Source organism: Petaurus breviceps, unplaced genomic scaffold (assembly GCF_028583685.1).
Source record: "Petaurus breviceps papuanus isolate PSGF00001 unplaced genomic scaffold, PetGlider_PUasm1.0 91041, whole genome shotgun sequence".
Lineage (NCBI taxonomy): Eukaryota > Metazoa > Chordata > Mammalia > Diprotodontia > Petauridae > Petaurus > Petaurus breviceps.
Window position 1 is genome coordinate 5,054,237 of NW_027187400.1, and position 23,642 is coordinate 5,077,878.

The window sequence follows — 23,642 nt, forward strand, 5'->3', positions numbered from 1 at the left end:
CTCTCTCTCTCTCTCTCTCTCTCTCTCTCTCTCTCTCTCTCTCTCTCCTAAATCTTTTGTGAATGTGCTTTTCCTCTTTTATTTCACTATCAGTGTTGCTTTCTGATGACTCTCCCCCATCCCCTAGAACCTTCCCTTGGAACAAATAAAAAGATTCAAGTAGATATCAACACATTTGGCCAGATCTAAAAGCATCTGCCTTAGTATCCACAGGATGCCACTTTTTTTTCCTTTTTCCTGAATTAGTTTTAGTTTTTAACTCCCCACTTTCTTTTTTTTTTGTTCCAGTTTAACTGAGCCCAAACTCTGATCACAGCCTGAGACCTGAGCCCTCCAAAGCCTGAATCATTCTGTTTGCTCAGTCTTGCAACAAGACTGACCCTCTCCATTCAGGTACTCACTGAGCGCTAACCTCTGCCAACAAGAAATTGACAGTCTAAAGCCATTGTTGGGCTCTAAGCATTTATTAAGCACCTACTTTGTGCCCCTACTATGGGGGATAAAAGTACAAAAAATAAAGAAATGCCTGCTCTCAAGAAACATACACTCTAATGAGGAGACAGCAAGTACATATAAAAATAGAGAGGGAATAAATGTAAATATCTACAAGGTAGTTTTTTGGGGGGAGGGAATCAAGAAAAGCTTCATGCAGAAGCTAGTCCCGAGCTGCATCTCGGAGGCTGCAGGCTGCCCCTGGTGGTTGCTGACATGCTGGCTTGCCCTACCCCTATTATCCCAGGCAGAACAAACCCTTCTATGGATTCAGTCAAAGGGCTGCACTTGAGGGCCTAGAGGGTGGCCTCATGTGGCCTTGAGGCCACAGGTTCCCCACCCCTGGTAGAGATCGATCCAAGTCCCCCATTATAGACTGGACTCTAAACCTGCTCTAGATTGAGCCCTCAGTCTGAATACAGAACAACATCCTGCATGTGGCCCACAGCTGGGCCCAAACTCTGCTTCTTGACTAGCAACCACTTGATCATGTAAACCACTTATAGGCTGATTTCTATGCCAGCCACAAAAGGATCCCTGATGCATGGCCTGCAGTGACCTCTTTAATTCACTGTAGATTGAACCTCTCAAGATCTGGGCACAAACTGAATCCTAACTCAGGCTCCAAGCTGACTCCTTGCCTCAGCCATAGTCTGGCAGGACCCTGAGTCTGTCCCAGATTGACCCCTCTGATTTAGCCCAAATTCCTGCCAGTGCCTAACTCCCTAACATGGGCTAAAGACTGAGCCTTAACTCTAGGCCCTACTTGACCTGTAACCATCCAAAAACTCTAGCTATAGCCTGAACCTAGGCCTCCACCATAGACTGACCCATTAAGACTAGCCCCAGCCTGATCCCTAACTGATGCTGTGTGTTTATTTGAAATCCTAACTATAGAATGACTCTTGTCCCCAGCCACACACTGACATCCTTCCCAAAACTGTCCCCAGACTGAATCCCAACCTGGGCTTTAGGCCGACCTCAGCTCTGGGCAAAGGTTTATTCCAAACCAACTATTGTTAGGTTTTGAGCTCTTCCAGGGTGGGGACTATATTTTGCCTTCCTTTGGCACTTAGTACAATAATACATTGCATGTAGTCAGCGCTTAGTAGATTTTTAATGACAGCTAGACAGTGACCCCTTCAAACTTTCTACATTTAGGACGTGGGACTACAGACCCCAGTTACAGAGTGAATGACCCTTGACCCTAGCCTAGGACTGCTACTTGACCCCAACTCTTGACCTTTAATAAGGCTTCACGTTCCTATCTGACTGTCCACCCTTCAGCCTCCTTGTCATCTGCCCTGTTGAGGCTCCCTCTCAACCACCAGGCCTCCTGAGACCATGCTCTAGGTCAATGTTGTCAAGTTCAAATAGAAACGGGGGTCACTAATCTGTCACTAGCTGCATATTGACAGTTTCAGAATGCACCATTTGTGTTTTATTGTGCTTTTATTATTTTGTTAAATCATTCCCAATTACATTTTAATCTGGTTAGTGGGTACTTGTAGGCCACTTGATTTAATCTACTCAGCTTTAGAACCCCTGCCCAGGGCAGAGCTGTGCTCACTGGTGAATCAGCCAGGGCCATTTACATGGTCCATTATATCTAGCAGTCCTAGCCCCAGATCATACTTCCAGTATCACTGGATCTTTCATCCCAACCATTTTCTTGTCATCTGCAATGCTGTTGCTGCATCATCATCATCACCATCATCACCACCACCATCATCCTCACCCATCACACTTTAAGGTTTGTGTAGCCCAGTGGCCAGAGAGCCAGACTCAAAGCCAGTAAGACCTGGGTTCAAGGTCACTTCTGACCCCTCCTGGCTATGGGATCCTGGGTAAGTCACTGACCCTCTCAGTGACCCAGATAGCGCTCTAAAACTGTACATTGCAGACAAGACTCTGACCTGTATTGGCAGAAGGGACTTCCTCATGTGGGAGTTCTCTATACTAGTGAGGTCACAGGTCCAGCTTCTATCCGTTATAGGTTTGCAAAGCACTTTATGACCATGGTTTTATTTGATTCTCATAACTACATTGTGGCTGCCACAATGATACTATATATGGGCATTATTAGCCCCATTTTAGAGATGACAAAACTGAGACTCAGAGAACCTAAATGACATGCCCAAGGTCACGCAGCTAGTATCAGAATAGCATTTGAATCCTGGACTCTTCTGCTTCCAGATCAAATAGTCTTTTCACTAGAGGGAGGTGGGGGAGCAGGAAATAAGCATTTATCCAGTACCTGCTCTGCATCAGGTGCTGTGCTAAGTGACCTTTACAAATATCGTTCCATTTGATCTTCACAGCAGCCCTTGGAGGCTGGTGCTGTTATTTATTCTCATTTGACAGTTGAGGAAACTGAGAACAACAAAGATGAAATAACTTGCTTAGGGTCACACAGCTAATAAGTGCCTAAGGTCAAATTTGAACTCAGGTCTTCCTGACTCCTGGCCATGCACCCTGTGCACTATGGAGCCACCTGCTGGCCCCAATGCATCACCCATGCTGCCTCTCACTGACTTACCCTTAACCCAGTCTCATGGACTCCCAGGACATGGATGAAGACCTGATCCAAGTATCACCTGAGACATAAAGCATTTAGATCATAGACTGACCCCCCCAAATTATCCAGCCCACCCCTTATTTCAGCCATGAACTGAGGCTTTAATTCTGGCTGCAGACTGAATCCTAATCCCTGCTAAATATTAAACCATAACTTTGGCCACAAATGAACCCTCTATGTCAGTGGTTCCCAGTACTTTTTTTTCTTCCACAAATCCCTTTTGATTAAAAAAAATATGTGGTCAACCTCCAGGGTAATAGAACATACCACTTGTAATATTTTTTTTAGATTAATTCATTAAGTGCTTACAATAACTACAATGATAATTTTTGCCCCCAAATAGCTCCAAATTAAAATATATGTTATAATATTATAATTAGAAAACATAAAATTTTATTCTTCCTATAATTAGGAAAACTCTAAATATAAGATTATAAAATAATTATGACTATTATATGTGGCTTATCTCATAAAAATTAAAACTAATCCAGCAAGATTTCATATGCTTACTGTTATCTGAAAGATTTCGTATTAAATTTCTTTATTTTACAAATTTCATTGAATATATATAACATTTTTAGTAAAACAAGTTACAGCTTGGAAGATGTTTAACATAATATCATATAGTAATATAAAATGCAGTAATGTAATAAATCATATAGAAACCTAATTTTGATATTGAATTTTTTTACTTGAACAAAGATATGAAATATTTGGTTCAACATCAGACAAACATAGTCTTGAATCTGGTTTTGAATCAAATTTATTCCTGTATTTTGATTCTTTGACAAAAATAAAATGAAAATGCTTGCTCACACAAATATGTGGTTTTTGTTGTTGTGGTTGAGTGGTTTCAGTCACATCTGACTCTTTGTGACCCCATTTGGAGTTATTTTGACAAAGATATTGGAGCAGTTTGCCATTTTCCTTCTCCAGCTCATTTTACAGGTGAGGAAACTGAGGCAAACAAGGTTAAGTGACTTGCCCAGGATTACACAGCTAGTAAGAGTCTGGGGCCTAAACTGACTCCACGCCTGGTACTCTATTCATTGTGTTACCTAGCTGCCTAGTAAGTATGTGGTAGGGCATGAAAAAATTGCCAAAAGATGAAAATTCATTAAAAAAATTTAGCCACCTAACTAATCAACAAAGTGAATAACTGATTATAATATAAAATATTTAATGATGATGATAGCAAGTATTTATATATTACCTTACAAATATCTCGTTTTATCCTCACAACAACCTTAGGAGGTAGGTGCTATTGTTATGCTCAATTTACAATTAAGGAAACTGAGGCAGATGGAAGTGAAGTGAATTTTCCAGTGTTACACAGCTAATAAGAGTCTGAAGACATATTTGAACTCGGATTTCCCTGACTCCAAGTCCTGTCCTCTATCCACTGAGACACCTAACTGACCCTCAGCCTCTCAGCACATTTGTGAGAGCCAGCTAAATAATTTGTTTTTGATCCTAGGAGCAAAAGGGAGCCACTGCAGTTCATTGAGAAAGGGAATGCCAGGGGCAGCTAGGTGGCGCAGTGAATAGAGCACTGGCCCTGGAGTCAGGAGAAAGGGAATGCCCTAGTCAGACCTGTGCTTTAGGAATATTCCTTTGGCAGTTGTGTGGAAGATGGATTCAAGAGGGGGAGAGATTTGAGGAAAGAAAACCAGAATCACAGAATCACAAAACTTGAAACTTGAATGTCTTCTTCTTCTTCTTCTTCTTCTTCTTCTTCTTCTTCTTCTTCTTCTTCTTCTTCTTCTTCTTCTTCTTCTTCTTCTTCTTCTTCTTCTCCTCCTTTTTCTTCCTTCTTCCATCTTCTTCCTTCTTCGTCTTTTCTTTTTCTTCTTTGTCTTCTTCTCTTTCTCCTTCCCCTCTTCCTCCTCCTTCCTTTTCTCCTTTTTCTTCCTCTTCCTCTCCTTCTCTTTGTCCTCTTCCTCCTTCTTCTTCTAATTCATTTTGAGCATGTGGCCCATTAAAACCCCCAGATCTTTTCCCAGAATAAGCACTGTATATCCGAGTTTCCCCCATTTTATACTTGTGAAATTAATTTTTGCACCCCAAAGAAAGACGTTACATTTGTTGCTTTTGAATTCCATAGTAGATTCAGCCCAGTGCTCTAGTCTGTTGACATACTTTTGTTTTTAAATTATTTAAATTAAAAAATTTTTAAATCCCACCTTCTCCCTATCCCACCTCACCCTGCCCTGCCTCCACTGAGAAAGAAAAACAAAAGCCTTGTTACAATCATCTATAGTCAAGCAAGCATTGGCCATGTCTCAATCTGCCCTCTGAATCTATTACTGCTCTCTTAGGAGGTGAGTAGCTTATTTCATCCTAAGTCCTCTGGAGCCCTGACTGGCCATCATGTGTTGCCATCTTTTTGGACCCTGACTCTGGCATTCAGTGTATTAGGCATCCCTTATATCTTCATGCCATTTAGGAGACTACTGTTACTGTCCAGGCAAGAGGATGTGAGGGCTCAATTGAAAGTGGTGGTCACATGTGGGGAACATGAGATAAATCTGAGAAATGAGGTGCTTGGCAACTGACAAGATATGAGAGGTGAATGGAAAGGAAGAATTACAGATGACAATGTGAGGTTGGGAACCTGGATGACTGGAAGCCTGGTCCATGCCCTCAACAGAAATCCAGACTGACCCTTAACCCCAACCACAAGAGTGAGTGCACATTCAATCTTGACCCTAGCCACAACTGGATCACTTTGGATCAGTCCAGCGACCCTGGAGCATGGCTCTAGTTTGACTCCCTTCAACAGGTCCTTCCTCTCATTGGGACTGAAACTCAATCTAACTACAGCCTGTCCCCAGCCTGATCTATATAGCCTGACCCCGACCATAGACTGACACATTTTGATTACTTAAAAAAAAAGAGCCACAGAACTGAAAACTGACAGTGAATGTTGGTTCAACCCTGGTCTTGCCCGTATCTTGTCAATAGACTCACCTCCTAAAATTATCCACAAGGTTAAGCCCAAACTCTGGCCATAAGCTGACTCTATCCATCCATCCATGGCCAACTAATCTGCCTGTAGACTGATCCCTGAGGCTGGCCACAGTCAGACCCTGCCCCTGTACTGGGCTTAAACTGAGTCCTCTCCAAGCCACTGATGAACCCCAAGCTCCTCCTAGACATTGGCTCCCTGAAATAGCCCCACTGCCCTCTGCCCTGGCTGGACTTCATCTGAAGAATTGCATTCAGTTCTAGGAAGCACAGTTCAAAAGAGATGAAGACGAGCCGCAGAAGGAAGTCCAGAGGAAGGCAGCTGGGATAGGAAAGGGCCTTGAGCCCATGTTACGTGTGGATTGGCTGAAGAATAATAACAGCCAACATTTATATAGCTCTTACTACGTGGCAGGCACTGTGCTAAACACAGATATGACTCCATTTGATCCTCACAACAACTGTGGGAGGTAGGGGTTATCATTATCCCATTTTACAATTGGGGAAACTGAGGCAAGCAGGGTTAAGTGACTTGCCCAGGGTCACACAGCTAGGAAGAATCTGAGGCTAGATTTGTACTCAGGTCTTCCTGACTCCAGAAGCTCTATCCAGTATGGTGCCACTAGGAGAAACTAGGCATGCTTAGTCTAGAGGAGAGGACTTGGGGGCTATCCCAGCTATCTTACAGCAATATCATATTCTACATGGGCTGCCATGTAGAAGAGGGATCAGGCTTGTTCTGTCTGACCCCAAAAGCAGGGTCAAGAGCAGTGAATGCGAGTGTCAGAAGCAGGACTCGAGCCTGGGCCTCCCGCGGCTCTAAATCTAGAATGATTCATAACGCCAAACAGTCATCTTCTCTCCTTTCCCAACTTGGAGGTCATTGGAGGGGGCAACTCACGCCCCAACCTAGCCAACGCAAAAACGCAGTATAGGCTTGATGCTGCCCATCCTGGAGGTCTCCAAAGTGGGAGGGGCAGCCTGGAGAGGCAGGGGGCTGCCCATCCTGGAGGTCTCCAAGCAGGGGCTGGCCTAAACACTTATCAAGTATATTCTCCTGGGGATTCCCTTCATGTGCAGGTTACCTTAGATGGCCACTGAGGTCCCTTTCACCTTACAAATTCTGTGATTCTGAGGCTGTGGACTAATGCCCAGAATGAGTCCTAATCTCTGTCAGAGTCTGACTCCTGGCACAACAAAACCTGAGAATGCAGCCTGGCCTAGGGCTGAGCTCATGTCTTCCTCTAAAATTGGCCAGAGATTCACCTCTGACCTCAGTCACTAGACTGACCTTTAATCTAGAGACAGATTCATATCCCACCCAACCAAGTGACTAAAAGCTAACTCCTAACCCCAGCCCTGGACTGAACCCCCTAATGCTGGTCCACAATGTCTCCCTTCAAACTGGCCCTCACCAGTCACCTAATCCCTTCACAGACAGAGCTCCAAACCTTGGATTCAGATCAGATCTTTACTACTGGTCCTCTGCTGAACCTAAATCTTGACCAAAGATTCAGCTAATCACAACGATGGGGCATTTTTGTTTTTGTGAGACAATTGGGGTTAAGTGACTTGCCCAAGGTCACACAGCTAGTGTCAAGTGACTGTGGTCATATTTGAACTCAGGTCCTCCTGACTCCAGGGCGGATGCTCTATCCATAGTGCCACCTAGCTGCCCCGCCATGACGGTGTTAATAAGTGAAATTTCTACAGTGCTTTAAGGTTGCGACACTTTAGTTACCTGCTTTCCCTCATTTGAGCTTCATGATGACCTAGCAAGGTGGGCACTACAGGTTTTCTCAATGGACCCTTGAGTCTATTGATGTAAGAGTCTTCCAGTGTGGGTACTCTCTCCAGTGGTGCAGATAGCCATTTGTCTGCAGTGCGGGCCCATAGGTGCATGGATTTTGAGCTAGAAGCGATCATTTCAGATGAGGAAACGGAAGTCCTGACGGTGACTTGTCCAGGGTCATGCAGATAAGAAGGGGCAAAGACTGAAATAACAAAAAGATCTGAATCCACGCGGGTCTGACTCTCTTGCACTTGATCAATCACAGGGTCTTAGAATTTAGAGTTAGGAGGGATCTTAGAAATCATCTGAGCGCTCTGAGAAGGGAGGTGATTTATCTAGGGTCCTATGACCGATGTGAATCAGTGGCAGGGCCTGAACCCGGGTCTCTCTGACTCCAAACCCAGCCCTGCATCCATGACACACTGCCTCTTGGGTATTGCCATTCCCATTTTATAGAGGTAGAAACTGAAGCTCAGAGTGTTTAAGTCAGGAAGACCTGCATTCAAGTCCAGCTTAGACACTTCCTGGCTGTGTGACTCTGGGAAAGTCATTTAACCACTGCTTGTACTGGTTTCTTCATCTGTAAAATGGGGATAATAATAGTTCCTACCTCTGCCAGGGTTGTTATGAGTCAAATGAGGTCATTGTAAAGCCCCTTAGTGCAGTACCTGGCACTGTTTCCTTTCTCTTAAGCTTCAGGGGCAAGATTTGAGCTCAGACCCCTCTGACCTCCAAAGTCCAGTGCTGTTTCTGGCCTGCCATATACCCTCTCCTCGACTAACCCTGGCAACATCAGCTCCTTTAAATTGTCTGTGCACTGTCCACCTAAACTGAGGGACTGATCAGAAACTGGGGTCACCAAGTGACTCCATCCCTGGGCTGACCTCTTTATTCAAACTGTCCATAGACTCCACTATACAGAGCACTCAGCCAGGGCTTGAACCCTGCCTTTGACTGATGACCTCTCATATCAACACAGGCCACAGACTGACCCTTAGCCCTGGCTCACTCCAGGGTTTGCCACACTCAAGGAAGTTAGGTGGCTCATTGGATGCTGAGCCTGGCATCACGGAGACATGTGTTCAAATCCGGCCTCAGACCCTAGCTGTGTGATCCTGGGCAAGTCACTTAGCCCCTGTTTGCCTCAGGTTCCTCATCTGTAAAATGAGCTGGAGAAGAAAATGACAAACCATGCCTGTATCTCTGCCAAAAAAAGCCTAAATGGGGTCATGAAGGATCTGACATTACTGAAAATGAACAAACCCTAACCATGGACAGCTGCCCTAAAACTGGCTGCACCTGTGATATGGATAGAACAGCCAGCTTTCGGTCAGGAGGACGCAAGTTCAAATTCTGCTCCAGATACTTACTAGCTATGTGACAGGTCACTTAGCTTTTGCCTGCCTCAGTTACCTCACCTGTCAAATGGGGATAATAAGAGCGCCTACTTTGAAAGGATTTGTAAAGTGTTTTTGCAAACCTTAAAAGTACTATATAAATGCTAGTTATTATTATTAAAAGCATCAATAATTAAACTGGCATTTACATGGTGCTTTTAGAGGTTACAAAGCACTTTACATAGACAGGATATCCCCAAAGTCTCAGTGTCGTTTTAGGCTATTAAAGTTTTAAACTTTAATTAATTCACTTATTCCTCACTACAACCCTTCCAGGGAGGCGCTACAAGTATTTACTCCCCATTTCACAGATAAGAAAATTGAGGCTTGAGGAGGTGATGTTGCCTTGCCCATATTTAGTAAGCTGCCCAGGACTCTAGATCCCACATGAATCATGGGGCCACTTTGCTCTGCTGCTCTCCACCCTGACCCCAGGCCGAAGATTGAGCCCAAAGCCTGCTGGATTCATCAACTTCTAAAACTGAATGAGGGTTGAGTGGTGATGCTGACCCTAGCTCTTCTCCTGAGCCCAAAGCTGCTCCCTGGCCCAGGGCCTAACCTCAACTGGTCATCTTATAATAGGGGCCATTGGTCATAAGGAGGTCCAGGCCAGACCTTATGTACCAGCTCCTTACAGAGCAGAGTTCTCTATATCCCAGCTCCCTGTGGCCATGGGCTCCACCTGGTACATGGGGCAGTGGCTATCCACAGCCAGCATCAGAACAGCCCAGGGCCTTTCCTTCTTTCCCCATAGAGATGCTGGTCTCCTGGAAGGTCCAGGCTGTGGGCAACGTCTAGGGAACAGCTCAGATTGGAAATGGGAGCCAGCTGAAAATGCTCTCAAGGATTAGGTTGTCATCCATTACCTGCCGCAGCTGACCACTGGCCTGGTCTTTCAACAGGCCCCATTCTGCTCTGAACCCAACCCCCTCAGGCTTTGCCTCTGGACGCTCATCTTTCTGCTGAATTTCCCCCTGGAGGCTCCCAGTCCTCCCTCCTTTTTCTGACCCCCAACCACCACCCCCACTATGGCAGACAGGTATAAACTCAAGCACTTCTTATCACAAACGTTTTTTTTTTTATTTCGAGTCTGGGTCAGAGAAAGGTAAGGGAGAGGAGGCTGGAGTGGGTGGGAGGCACTGGGAAGGGAGTACTCTACCCAAGGTAAGAGAGTGCCAAGGAATGGGGATATATCATCCCATGCCCACCCTCCCCTGGGGCCAGTGAAAGGGTGCCCCCCTCCAAGGTCATAGCTGTGACCTTGCATGAGGGGTGGGATGTCCAGATGCCCACTGTGGATGTGGAAGAGAGAAGAAATTTGGGGGGGGGGGGGGAAGGAGAGGGAAGAAGACGCCCACGTCAACCCATGGCACTGCAGGCTGCAGTTCCCATTGGTAGCCACCAGAGGACAGCACAGCCCCAAAGAAGGCTGGAGCCAGGGAACTTGTCCAGAATTCTCCATTCCTTAGGAAGATGGCTTAAAAAAATAAACCCCTAGAAGCTGGTGTTTCCCTCGCCCCTGCAGACCCCCAGGAGTGGAGGGTGAGAGGTCTGGGGTGAAGAGTGGAGACCAGGGGCTCTGGTGTCTCTAATCTATCTTTTTGTTTAAAAAAATCAAAATTAACAAAATAAATGGTTTCTCTCTCCCTCCCCCTCCCCCCCTTCCAAAGAACAAAGGTATATGAGGGACAGGGATTGGTTTGCAAGGTCAAGGTCCCTCCCCTCCATCCCTCCCCCCAATAAATAGACCCATCAACACAAATAAATAAATAAATAAATGTTCAGATAAATAAATAAATAGGGTCTTTGTACGTGTATATACATAAATCTCTCTCCTCTCTGTCTTCTCTCTCTCTCCAGATGGCCCAGTGACTTAGTGTCTCCCCAGGTCCATCACACACAAAACTTACTGGCTTTTTAGCCAAGACACAAGAAAGGGGGTGGGGAATGGAATAGATTCTTCAAGACAGCATTTCCAGAGCTCCATTGGCTGGAGCCTGGGGGGTCTAGGGAGGGATGGGACTGAAAGAGAAGGAACCCTTCCCAACCAGACAAAGCATTCCAATGCTGCAGAATCCCGTGCCTGGGGGGGTGGGGGGGGGGAGAGACTGAGGCTGGTATAGAACTGTCAAAGACACATCATTCTGAAGGAGGGCAGGAGGAGAAGCAGAAAACTGGGGAGAGGAGGGAAGGAGGAAGGAACCGAACTAGACGTCACTGGGGGAGCGGGAGCGGAAGGGGGCCTTGGAGGAGGAGCAGCAGCAGCAGACGGCCCACAAGACTTTCTGGATGTCGTGATTTCGGAAGGCATAGATGACAGGGTTGAAGAGAGAGTTGGAGGTGGCCGGGAGCAAGGTGAGATAGGTGTAGAGCAGGGGTGAGTGGGAGTCACCCAACAGGCAGTAGACGGCAAAGGGAAGCCAGCAGGCAGCAAAGGCCCCCAGCACCACGGCAAGGGTGGCAATGCCCTTACGAGTGGCCACATAGTGGGAGGCGGGCAGCAGGTGCCGCTGGAGGGCGATCTGCTGGGCATGGCGGCAGACGATCCGGCAGATCTGGGCATACAGCTGTAGCATCACGCCAAACACCATGAAGAAGACCACAGCCAGGACCACCAGGTGGTTCTTGGTCAATGGGCTCACAACACCACAGGAGGCTGGCTCATCCAGGCAGTTCCAGGCCAGCACAGGAAGGAGGCCCAGGCCCAGAGCACCCCCCCACACCAGCACCAGCATGGCATATGTCCTTGTCACTGTGGTCTCAGAGTAGTAGGTGAGTGCATTGTAGAGGGACAGGTAGCGGTCCACAGTGATGGCCAACAGGCTGTAGATGCTGGCAGTGAAGGCAGTGACCAGGACGCCTACCAGGACCAGGCTCAGGATGGGAGACCCAATACAATATTTGGAGGCAAAGTGCAGAATGAGGCCCAGGCCAGCTAGCAGGTCTGCAGAGGCCAGGCTACCAATGAGCAGGAACATGGGAGCCCGGAAAGCCGGTGTGCCCACGATGATGGCCACAACCACTGCATTCTCACAGAAAACCAGGGTCCCAGAGATGCACAGCACCACGTCCCAGGCTGTGGGGAGGGGGAGAGGGGAGGCTGGACTGGTGTCTCGTGGGGATTCCACAGCACTCTCATTCCCTGATGCCAGCCAGTCCAGGGGGCCTCCTACCCCCTGCATTGTGGTACCTGCTGGAAGAAAAGGTTGGGTGAAAGCCCTGTGGGTCCCAGGTTTCAAAGGGCTGGGGTTAATGCTATCTTTTGACACCTGGGATACTACAGGGGGGAGGAGGGGAAAGGAAGTGGTGGTGCCCAAATTTCCTCTGATTTTTAGGGATACCAGAGTCCTGATGCTTCTTTTTACTTCCCCCCTTACGGATAGCTGAATACCCCTTACCTAGGTGCCCTACAAGCATCTCTCCCCTAGGGTGAATTCATTACAAAACAGGGTCTAACCCCCCCTCCCTACCCGAATCTATTCCAGGAAGGAAAAGGGGGAATTTCCTGACACTCAGATCATCATAAAAGACTGGGGATACTTAAGGTAATCTAAGGAGAAGTGAAGGGGGTGGGGTGTCCCCTCCTCCGGCCCCCACAGTTCCCACCTCCAGCCTGGGACTGAGGATGCTGTAAGATCTGACCTGTTCCCCTCGCACCCGGACACCTGTGTTTCTACGCCAGGCACCCTCATTCTCCTGCTCCCCCCCAGCCCCGACCTCTGTGTCCCTGAACCACTCACCCCGCCCTGCCCCGCCTGAATTCTCATCCCCTGTCACCCACAAGACCTTCCCTGTGACCGAGCCTCTCGTCCAACACTGGGGTGCTTAGTGGGGCGGCCGGATCTTCCCTAGCCGGACACCGGGGTCCTGCCCCTGAGCCGCCCCAATGTCCCCTCCCCGCCCCGCGCAGGTCAACCTGGGCCATGCAGGGGACGCCCCCACCCGCTTCCTTTGCTGCCAGGGCACCCAAGCCTCTGGCTCGCCCAGGCCGGGGCGTCCGGGGCTCCTGCAGCACGCTAGCATCCCGGACGCCCGGGTCCCAGAGACGGGGCCGTCACTCACCAGTCCCGGGGTCCTAGGGCTGCGGCTGGAGCCGGGGCTGGGCCCAGGCTGCGGTCCCCGGCCGGGGGCGTCCACTGCAGCAGCAGCAGCAGGGGATAGGGGTCCCAGCCGCCGCGGGGCTGCCGTGCTCTAAGCTTGGGTCACCGAAGCCCCCGCCTAGCGGAGCGGCGTGACTCACCCGCGCCGGGCCCCGCCCTGAGCCGCCTGCTCTCTGACGTCAGCGACCCGGCTCAGCCAATGGGCTTCGCGGGAAGCAGCGCAGCGCGCGCCGCGCGGCATGATAATGAGGCCTCGCGCTGGCGGCTCCCCATTCATAAAAAGCGCCCAGCCCCGCCCCCTCTCGCTCCGTCCTTGAGGCAGCGCCCTCTGCGGGCCGGGCCCGGGCGGGCGGGGCTAGGGGCGGAGGGGCGCGTAGGCGGGACCGTGACGGGGATGGGGATGAGGATGATGCAGGTGAAGCAGGGAGAGGGAGGGGGGTGCGGGCCGGGTGACAGCGGTGGTGGCGGGGACCGGGTGACGCTGCTAGGTGACGCTGATGCGGGCTCTGGGACCTGGGGTGACGACGGGGATGAGAATTGTGACAGGCAGCGGGGATGAGGGGAGAGGGTCACAGAACGGTGGATGTCTGCGCTGGAAGAGACCTAGAACGTAGTCTGTGAGAGCACAGAGAGTGAGAACTGGAGGTGACCTTAGAGGTGAATGTCAAACCTGGGTGGGACTACAGAACACAGAATGTCAGAGCTGGGAGGTCCCTCAGAACACAGGATGTCAGGGCAGGGAGGGCCCTCAGAACACAGGATGTCAGAGCTGGGAGGGCCCTTAGAACCCAGGATGTCAGAGCTGGGAGGGCCCTTAGAACCCAGGATGTCAGAGCTGGGAGGGCCCTTAGAACCCAGGATGTCAGAGCTGGGGATGACCTTAGAACTGAGAATGGGGGGCAGCTAGGTGGCGCAGTGAATAGAGGTCCTGGAGTCAGGAGGACCTGAGTTCAAATGTGGCCTCAGACAATTAACATTTACTAGAGGTGTAATCTTGGGCAAGTCACTTAACCCCCATTGCCCTGCCTTCCCCCCTCCAAAAAAGGAAGAAAAAAAAAGAACTGAGAATGGCAGAGCTGGGATGGCCCTTAGAACACAGAATGTCAGAGGGGGGAGGGTCTTTAGAATGCATAATGTCAGAACTGGGATGGGGGCCTTAGAACTGAGAATGTTAGAGAACACAGAATGGGCCCTTGGAATACAGGATATCAGAGATGGGAGGAGCCTTAGAACACAATGTCAGAGCTGGGAGGAGTCTTAGAGCACAGAATGTTAGCTGGGAGGACCTTAGAACTGAGAATGTTAAAGATAGGAGGGGCCTTAGAACATAAAATGTTAAAACATAGAAGATCAGAACTGGAAGGAACCTTGGGACATAGAATGCCATCTGTTCCAACCTTCCCATTTTACAAAAGAATGAGCATGACTTGAAAGAAGGGATAACTTGTCCTAGTTCCCAGAACGAGTTAGCAGAGAGCCAGAACTAGAATCTAGCTCTCCCAAGCCCAGGCTATGATTTGATGACATAATGAAGGGTAGGATTAGGGTAAAGGGAAGGATGAGATAAATGGAAGTGAGTTCTGGGAAGATTCACAGAGAAACCGAACCCTGCCCCTGTGATGGACTGGGAGAGCAGAGCAGGGCCCATACATGTTGCTAGTTATCGACCTTCACCGGAGCTAGAATGAATCTCACAGGTCATCTTGTCCAATCCCCTCATTTTTCAGATGAGGAAAAGAAATAATAATAGTTGACATTTACAAGCGGTTTTAAGGCTCATGGTCCATTTTACATACATTGTCTTGTGTCATAGAACGTCCCAGAAAGATAAGTAGAACAGATATTATTTTCCCCATCTTACAGAAGAGTAATCTGAATCTCAGAGAAGGAAAGTGATTTACCCAAGGTCATTGAGTTAGTAAGTGACAGAACCAGGATGAGAGCTCAGGCCCCAGAACAGGTATCTGGATTATTAGGAGGCAAATATGGCATATTGGAAAAAGCTTTGGATTATTTTTCTTCCCAGAAGATCTAGGTTTGAATCTTAACTGTTCCTTACTAACCTCCATGGGACTCAGTTTCCTTATCTATAAAATGAGAGGGGTTGGATTAGGATTACTGATCTAGAAACAGAGGGTTCCTCATAGCTTATCTAGTTCAATCCCCTTGTTCTACAATTTGGGGAAGAGAAAAGAAAAAGCCTTTATATAATGCCTACTATGCGCAGGCACTGTACTAAGTGCTTGACAAATATCTCATTTGATCCTCACAACATCCCTGAGAGGTACGTGCTGTTATTATGCCCATTTTACAGGGGGGAAACTGAGGCAGACAAGAGGTTAAGTGGCCTGCTCAGGGTCACACAGATTTGAACTCAAGTCTTTCTGATTCCAGGCCCAGAAATCTAAAGACCAGAGACAGCAAATGATTGCCCACAATTCCATTGGGGAGTGATATGGTCAGACCCATGATTGCAGCATTTTCAGCTCCCAATTTTATAATCCTGTGGCTTTTACTGCTCTGCTGTCCCTGATTAGTTCTCAAGGTGGAAGATGCTGCGTCGATGAGGGTTGATGGGCCATGATGCCAGTCACAGGGTGACAATATATATGATCAATAAAGGGGACACAGAATGATGGCAGTGGTGATGCCTTTCAGAATACCTAGCTGCCTTCCAAGCAACAGCCCCTTCTACACAAGGCCTTCCCTGACCCTGCCAGGGCCATCACTGTGGAGTAAAGCCAGGTCTACAGTCAGGAAAACTAAGATTCAAATCTTCCCAGTGATCCTTATTACCTGTGACCCTTGCCAAGTCACTCCGACCTCTCTGAGCCTCAGTTTCCTCATCTGTCAAATGAAGGGGTCAGAGTTCAACCATGACCTCTAAGGCCCCATCTTAGCTAGCTCTAAATCTGGAGGTTACCTTGCATTTTCTTATCTATGGACTAGTTTTCACCACTTTAGGATGCTGTTTCTTGGGGGGCAGGGTCTGTTTTGATTTGACTCTCTAGGGCCTGGCATAGGGAAGATTTGAGCCCAGGGCTTTCTGACCCAAGGACCCATAGCACTCTTCAGGTACTTGTAGAATTGAGATAAATTCTGGGGCCCCCAGAATGGCAGTGGCAGTGGCCCCCGATGAACTTCTTGGGTGGTATTATGCACCAGGCAATGCTGCCTGGGGCGGGGGAGTCATGGAACTGACAGATGCTGGGGGGGGTGGGCGCTGCTGGTGACATCACCCCTCCTTGGCACCTGTACTCTGGATAATCCTGGAAGAGTCCCGGCCTTTCTTCCCTTTCTCCCTTCCTCCCCTTGGCCCCTAGTCTGGGCAGGATTTCAGGGACTCAATTATTCATGGTCTTGGAAAGCCAGTGTTGTTGGGGAGAGGGAGGGAAAGGCCACTTCCCCGAAGGAGCTAGCAGCTAGCGATGGGAAAAGGGTGGATATCAGGGGAGGGAGTGGAGAAGAGCGTGGGAACAGAGAATCCCAATTCTCTCTGGCTCAAGCTGGGGTCTAAAGACCCCAGGTTCTTCAGTTACTCCTTTTGACATGTCTGTGTGGAAGGGGTGGGGCAGGGGAACAAAAAAGTATCCTCCCTGGCCCTCCTAGCATTTAGGAGACTCATTCCAGTGACCCCCCCCCAACTTCTCACATCTCCCCCATATACACAGCTTCCCAGCTGCCCCAGAAGTGGCCAAGCCCTTCCCCTTTCCTGTTGTCCCAGGGTTCAGCGCTGGCCTTAAACTCCAGGGAGGAGGGACCGGAAGGAGACAAAACAGCAGTGGTCCCTTGGTCCTGGGCCATCAGCTTCCCCACCAGTGATCACCACAGCCTCAGCCACTGACCTGGGGAGGATAGAAAAGCAGATGGGGGGGGTGATGCTTTCTGTGCCCAAAGGAGTAATATCTCTCCAGGGAGCAATGGGTCAGGCAGGAATTAAATTGCATGATAGCTGATAGAGGTATACAAAGAACTTAGTACGTTTCTATTATTATCCCTGTTTGACATGTGGGGAAACTGAGGCTCAGAGAGATTAAAATGGCAGCTAAGTATCTGAATGACCCATGCACTTATTATGTGCAAAGCATTTTGTCTATGCACTGGGGATACAAATCTAAACAAGACCGTCCCTGCTCTCAAGAATCTTACATTTGAATGGGTAAAGACAAAACATACAGGGAAACTAAATGGGGGTAAATGGTGGATAGATGGTGCAGTAGATAGAGTGCTGGGTCTGGAGTCAGAAAGATCTGGATTCAAATCCAGCCTCAGACATTTCCTAGCTGTGTGACCCTGGGCAAGTCACTTCACCCTGTTTCCTTCATTTTCATCAACTGTAAAATGAGCCAGGGAAGGAAATGGCAAACCACTCCAGTATCTTTGCCAAGAAAACCCCTAATGGGGTCACGAAGAATCAGACATAGAACAACAACTAATGGGAGCTGGGGGAGGGGGGTATAGTAGCCACAGTAGTCTGGTTTGGAAATGGCCAGGAAATGGCGTGAATGCCTGTTTTCCAACAAGATAAGGGTTGAAAGCTCACAACTTCCCAGGGGCCAAGTCCAAGATCTGCTGGGAAGGGAATGAGGATAGCCAAGGACAGCCAGGGTATAAACAGCATCTTCTAGAAATGACTGAAGTGTCTAAGAGAGGATTTGAACCCAGTCTTCCCAATTCCAAATCCATAAATCTATCCACTATGCCCCGTGTTATGTTATGTGCAATGGTGAGCCACCCAGCGTGAGTGACTGTATCTGTGCACTCCCGTGTGTTTATGTCTGTGTATGTTCACACATGTTCTCTGCTGGCCATTGTAATTCACATTTTTAGTGCATACTGCTAAGCATTTCCTTTGTGACAACCATGTGAAGCAGGTAGTTGTATGGCACATCTCTTAGGGACCCAAGGGCCCTCAGATGCTCTCCCACAGAGGGATACAGGGAGAAGAAAATTTGTGAACTGCTACCAAGAGGAAAATTTCCCTGATCCTTTGCAGAACAGAGAGAGCAGGTAGGTGGAATTACCCAGAGGAGACACCCACAGGAGACCAGAAGCCACACAAAAGGACAGAGATGTGTCAGGATCTGTATACATCCATACAGGCCTGGAGTCCTCTTTCCTCCCTGGTTTCCTCGTGGGGGGTGGCGAATGCACAGCCACTGCCATTAGACAGAGTCTAGGAGATTAAGAATTCATGGCCAAGGTGGACCCAAGTGGTTGAGACCCAAGATTCTGCTACTGAACAAGGTCACATGAGGAAGAGCTGAGACCTTGAAGCCAAGGCACCCAAAAGACCGCTCTGCTTATGCCAGAAGGAGAAAAACAGCAGCGGTCCCCTTTGTCCTAGGGCTAGTCACTGCAGCCTCACCCTTGCGGGGCTAGGGAGGGTAGAACTTGGAGCAGAGAGATAGAACCAGAACTGAGACTGACCATTACTGAAAATCCCACGGGCAGGGGAGGTGAAGAAAAGGATGACTCTCTCCCACCACGTTTCTCCCGTTTGCCCTTGCTCACAGTCTTTGATCCTGAGATAGTCTTCAACACGCAATCTCTTCTTTCTGTAACAGGGATGGGTGTCGTGACCAGCCTCCACCCCACCCCAGCTCAGCTCTTAAGATCTGGGAGGATAAGCAGGAGGAGGTTTAGGAGATGGTTGGAGACAAATGATTCCATGTGTTTTTGCTATATTCAACAAACGATGTGGCCGTAATATACTAAGAACCTGTGTCCTGTCTCTGGGGTGGGGTGATTAGCTGAGAGAAGAGGCTTCAGATGTGGGTGAGGGTACTAGCGTACAGATTGTAGATTTCATATTTTTGTTATTCTAAATCACCCCTTAGCTTGAATTATGAAACCAGTTAGCAAAAGCTGTTAAATGACAACTAATTATTTGAATGATAATGAATGATAAATATTAAGCACCCATTGTGTGCCAGGTACTTTGTCTAAATACTAAGGATACAAATATAAGCCATCAACAAGTCCTCTTCAAGGAGTTTACATTCTAAGGGTGGCAGTGGTTAGGGTGGGGGAAGACAGTAAGGGGGGAGCAGTTGAGGAGGGAATAGTCCAGGCCAGCAGTTCTCAAACTTTTTGATCTAAAGACCCCTTTATACTCTTAAAATTATTGAGGGGGACATCTAGGTGGCACCATAGTACATAAAGTCCTGGGTGGGCCTGGAGTCAGGAAGACTCATAAGACTCTGGCCTCAGACACTTAGCTGTGTAACCCTGGGTGAGTCACTTTGCCTCAGTTTCCTCATCTGTAAAATGAGCTGGGGAAGGAAATGGCGAACTGCCTCAGTATCTCTGCCAACAAAACTCCAAATGGGGCCACCAAGAATCAGACATGATTGAAATAACTCAACAACTCCCAAGATCTTTTGTTTATGCGGGTTATATCTATTGATATAAACCATATTGGAAATTAAAATGTCTTAGTATTATTATGAAAATAATTTTGACTTCATGGACCCTCCTCAGAGACTCCAGGAGTCCTTAGACCACACTTTAAGAACTACTGGCAATTGTAAATTGTGTCCTCTGATGGTCAGTGGGGAAACTGTAACCTTTTGTACAACCACACCATGAGGCCTCTTGGCTGGTGGCCTATATAAGGTAGACAATTCAAATATTAGACTTCCTCCATAGAAGTAATTAATATAGTTACATCCTGACCTTCCATAGACTTACAAAGGCCAACCTGATGTTCTGAAATTCCCATCACTCTGCCCTTGGTGCAGTGCCCCCAAAGGTTTCAAGGGCTATACACAAGGTATCGCTGGTAGTCCTGAGGTGTCATATTTTATCCCCACTGTTCAGACAAGGAAATAGACTCAGAGAAGGTGACTCATCTATGTTCACAGAGCTAGTCATTTTTTGAAAGAGAATTTGAACTTGGGGTCTACTGACTTCAAGTCTGACACTCTGTGCATTATGTCCCACAGTTCTCTCACTCAAACTTCTCCTTCGCCATCTAGGGCATTGTCACCCTTCCCCCCAAACCCAGGAGAGGGCCTTGGAGGGCCCCGAACTGGGCTTCTGGAGTGGACCCATCTTCCATGGAGCTGGATATTGGGAAGTCTTGGGACCCAAGGCATTCTGGCTCTTTTCCCCTTTCTAGCCTGCGAGAGAGACAGACAGACAGAGACAGAGAGAGACAGGGAGACTGAGAAAGAGAAAGACAGAGAGAGAGACAGAGAGAGAAGGAGGGAGAAAGGAAAGAAAGAAAGGAGGGAGGGAAGGAGAAAGGGATGGAGGGAAGGAGGAAGGAAGAACAAACAGGTAAGTTTGGTTTCAGACATAGATTCATCAGCTTCCTGGGCTTTAGTTCCCTCATATATTAAATGAGGGGTCAGAGCTGGGGTTGAGCCAGGGCCAAGGTGCAATATTGCACTTTGAGTTAAGGTCTGAGTCGAGATAAAGCCGTAGGATTTAGCAGAGGTGGAGAACTGCAGATTTCCCTCTCCCGAACCTCAACATGGCCTGAGGTGTCATCTCCACTATGGACAGCGGGCAGTTGAGCTGCCAGGCTGGACAGGACTCTGGATCATGGCTTGGACAGAGAGTTCCTAAGCACTCTCTCTATGCCAGAGAAATGGGAGGAGGAACACACTGTCCCTCCACTGGATCCTCTGAGCTCTTGAAGCCCTGGGGAAAGAGGAGAATGGAAGGGGACAAAAGATCTAGGTTCAAATCCCCAGTCTAATTATTTCACAGTCAAGTCATCTTGGGCAAATAACTTTCTCTCTCTAGGCCTCATTTTTGTCTTTGTAAGATGAGAGGGTTGAACAAGCTGATCTCTAAAGTAATTTCCAGTCAGAACTAAGGGGACTAGGCCAGCCTCCTCGTTTAATTTACAAGGAACCAAGCCCAGGAATCCTATGAATCTATGTCTGAAGCCAAACTCCTCTTCCTCTTCCTCTCTCTTTCCTCTCTGCTCTCTCTCTCTTTTCCTCTTCCTCTTCCTCTTCCTCTCTCTCTCTCTCTCTCTCTCTCTCTCTCTCTCTCTCTCTCTCTCTCTCTCTCTCCAATAGGCAAAAATCTCTTCCTCTCTCTTCCTCCTCCATCTATCTTTCTCTGTCTCTCCTTTTTCTCTTTTTATTTCTCAACCCCCACAATCACAACGTCTCCCATACGGTCCAACCTCTTTCTTGCTTTACAGCTGAGGAAACTGAGATATAGAGCCGTTAAGTGACTTGCCAGAGTCACGGAAGCTAGCAAGTGTTGGAGGTGAGATTTGACCCCAGGCAGGCCCTTCTCTCCCCTCATGTGGCTCTCTCTTGTTCAGGCTCTTACTGCCTTTTACCCAGACTCTAGCCCCGTGATATCCTTCTAATTTACCTCCCAGCTTCTGGTTTCTCCCCTGTCCAATCAATCTTCTACCCAACTGCTAGATTAATATTCCTGAACTACATCTGACTCTCCTAAACCTTCAGTGGCTCCTTAGTGCCTCCCTTATCCTTAAACTATGGGCATCCCCCAGGGCTCTGTCCTTGGGTTCTACCAAAACCTAGGCTAACATAAGGAACTCCTCTGTTTGGTACCTAAAGGCCTTCATAATCTGGCTCCTAGCTACCTCTCCACCCTAATTTCATGTCGGCCCCCTTAATTTACTCAGTAAGCATTTCTTAAGTGCCTACTGTGTACCTGGCTCCGTGATAAGTTCCGGGGATACAAAGAACGGTAAAAGATCGTTTCTGCCTTCAAGGAGTCCGTGATCTAGCTGTGTTTCCAGTAGAATGTAGGCTCCTTGAGGGCAGGAACTGTTTCATTTCAGTCTTTGTAGTCCCCGTGACTAAAGCAGCACCTGGCACAGAGTTGGCATTGAATAAGCGCAGCAATACTCTGATACCATAATAAAAGGGTTTTCTCTGTGAAGTCTGGATTCAGTCAATGGGTGGCACACGAGGACCTAGAGGGCCACAGGTTCCCACCCCTGCTCTGGCTTCATTCTCCCAGATTGCATCTGACTATATCTAGCCCTCAGGGTTCTAGCCCAGAGGGAATGGAGGGGTCTCTAATGCTCTCACTGAGCCCCATTCCCCCCTGTCAGCCGCTGTAATTAGTGTTCTCCCTTCCATTTAGTTAATTAACATCAATTGGATTTTACCAAAGGATATTTATGTTGAAGAGAGAGCAAGAAGAGAAATCTAGCCCTTTGGCCCCAGCCCCTGGTGGCTCACTCTCCCCTCTCCCATCTCCATCCCCAGGGACAGTGGCTTCACTCCACAGGGTTTCTATGTAGTATTCTCCCCAGTAAGTTTTCTTCCAAATGCAGCATGACTAATGGATAAATGAGCTTGCAATCTCTCTGCTGCTGCTACACTGGGCCAGGAAGGTCACTTGAGACTTTGTTCTTCACCATCTGGCTTCCCTATTAAATCCCAGCATGGTACTAGCTCCTGGATTTCTGGTGACTCGCTCTCCTGACCTTTGGAAGTTCACAAAATTACAGCCATTCTCTCTCTCTCCTTCCCCTAAAACAGGAAAGGACAAATGGCAAGGGGCAAAGAACAGAGGCCTAGACACAGGCCACATGTTGACCCCAGATGCGCTAGGCCCTAGAGCCCTCCCTGTCCAAAGACTTCCAGCATGTGTCTTCCCTTAAGTGCTATGGGGATGCAGAGAACAACCATCCCGAACTTCACTTTGTCTGGGTACTCGTGCCTTCTGGACATGCCTCAGTTCTGACTTTTGGCTTCCCAGTCGAGTGGTCAAGCAAAAAGTACCTGTGTGTCTGTGAGTGCTTCCAGTGAGGGAATGGGGCCCTCGCACTGCCTGTCATCACGCCTTTAGTGGCTCCCCATTTCTTCTGCTTAACGTTTGTTTCCCCACCACAGAAACATATGTGTCTATGCTCCTGTAAACGTGACGCCCTCCCTGGCCTCCAGTTTGCCCAGCTCCCGTGGCCTGGATCTCTGCTCCACCTCAGTCACACGCTCCCTTGCTCTCAACATCATCCCTAACTGTTCTTCCTCTAGGGTCCACAATTTTGGGAATTCTCTGACTATAACGTCCCATCCTCTCATGTGCCTAACCCTATTCTTCACCCTTTCCTGCCTTCCCTCCACAGAGAGACAGGATAACAGGCAATAGTGATAGTCTTATAGTCATGAAGACCTTAGTTCAAATCCTGCTTCTGACAGCAGTTGTGTGGCCTTGGACAAGGTGCATAACCTTCTAAGCCTCGATTTACTTATCTGTAAACTGGACAGAATGGACCCTTAAGCTCCTTCTGCTTGGAACTGATGATTCTCCTGTTTTCCCAATCCATTGAACCTGGGCTCACTTCTAATCTTGACCTCCCTTCCTCC

At 48.2% G+C, this 23,642-nt stretch overlaps 1 protein-coding gene and 1 long non-coding RNA gene across 2 annotated transcripts in view; one reads left to right on the forward strand and one right to left on the reverse strand.

The window, feature by feature from the left end:
• Positions 1-9,911: 9,911 nt before the first annotated feature.
• The window catches only part of LOC138153995 (uncharacterized), a 113,449-nt gene continuing 99,718 nt past the window's right edge, over positions 9,912-23,642 (forward strand). The window contains exon 1 of the long non-coding RNA XR_011166525.1: positions 9,912-9,923. This is a non-coding gene — a long non-coding RNA (uncharacterized lncRNA). The remainder of the gene's footprint in view (positions 9,924-23,642) is intronic.
• On the reverse strand, positions 10,313-12,540 carry GPR3 (G protein-coupled receptor 3). Its single transcript, XM_069078278.1, has one exon. It carries the CDS (start codon positions 12,406-12,408, stop codon positions 11,434-11,436), a length of 975 nt encoding a protein of 324 aa, XP_068934379.1. The 5' UTR covers positions 12,409-12,540; the 3' UTR covers positions 10,313-11,433.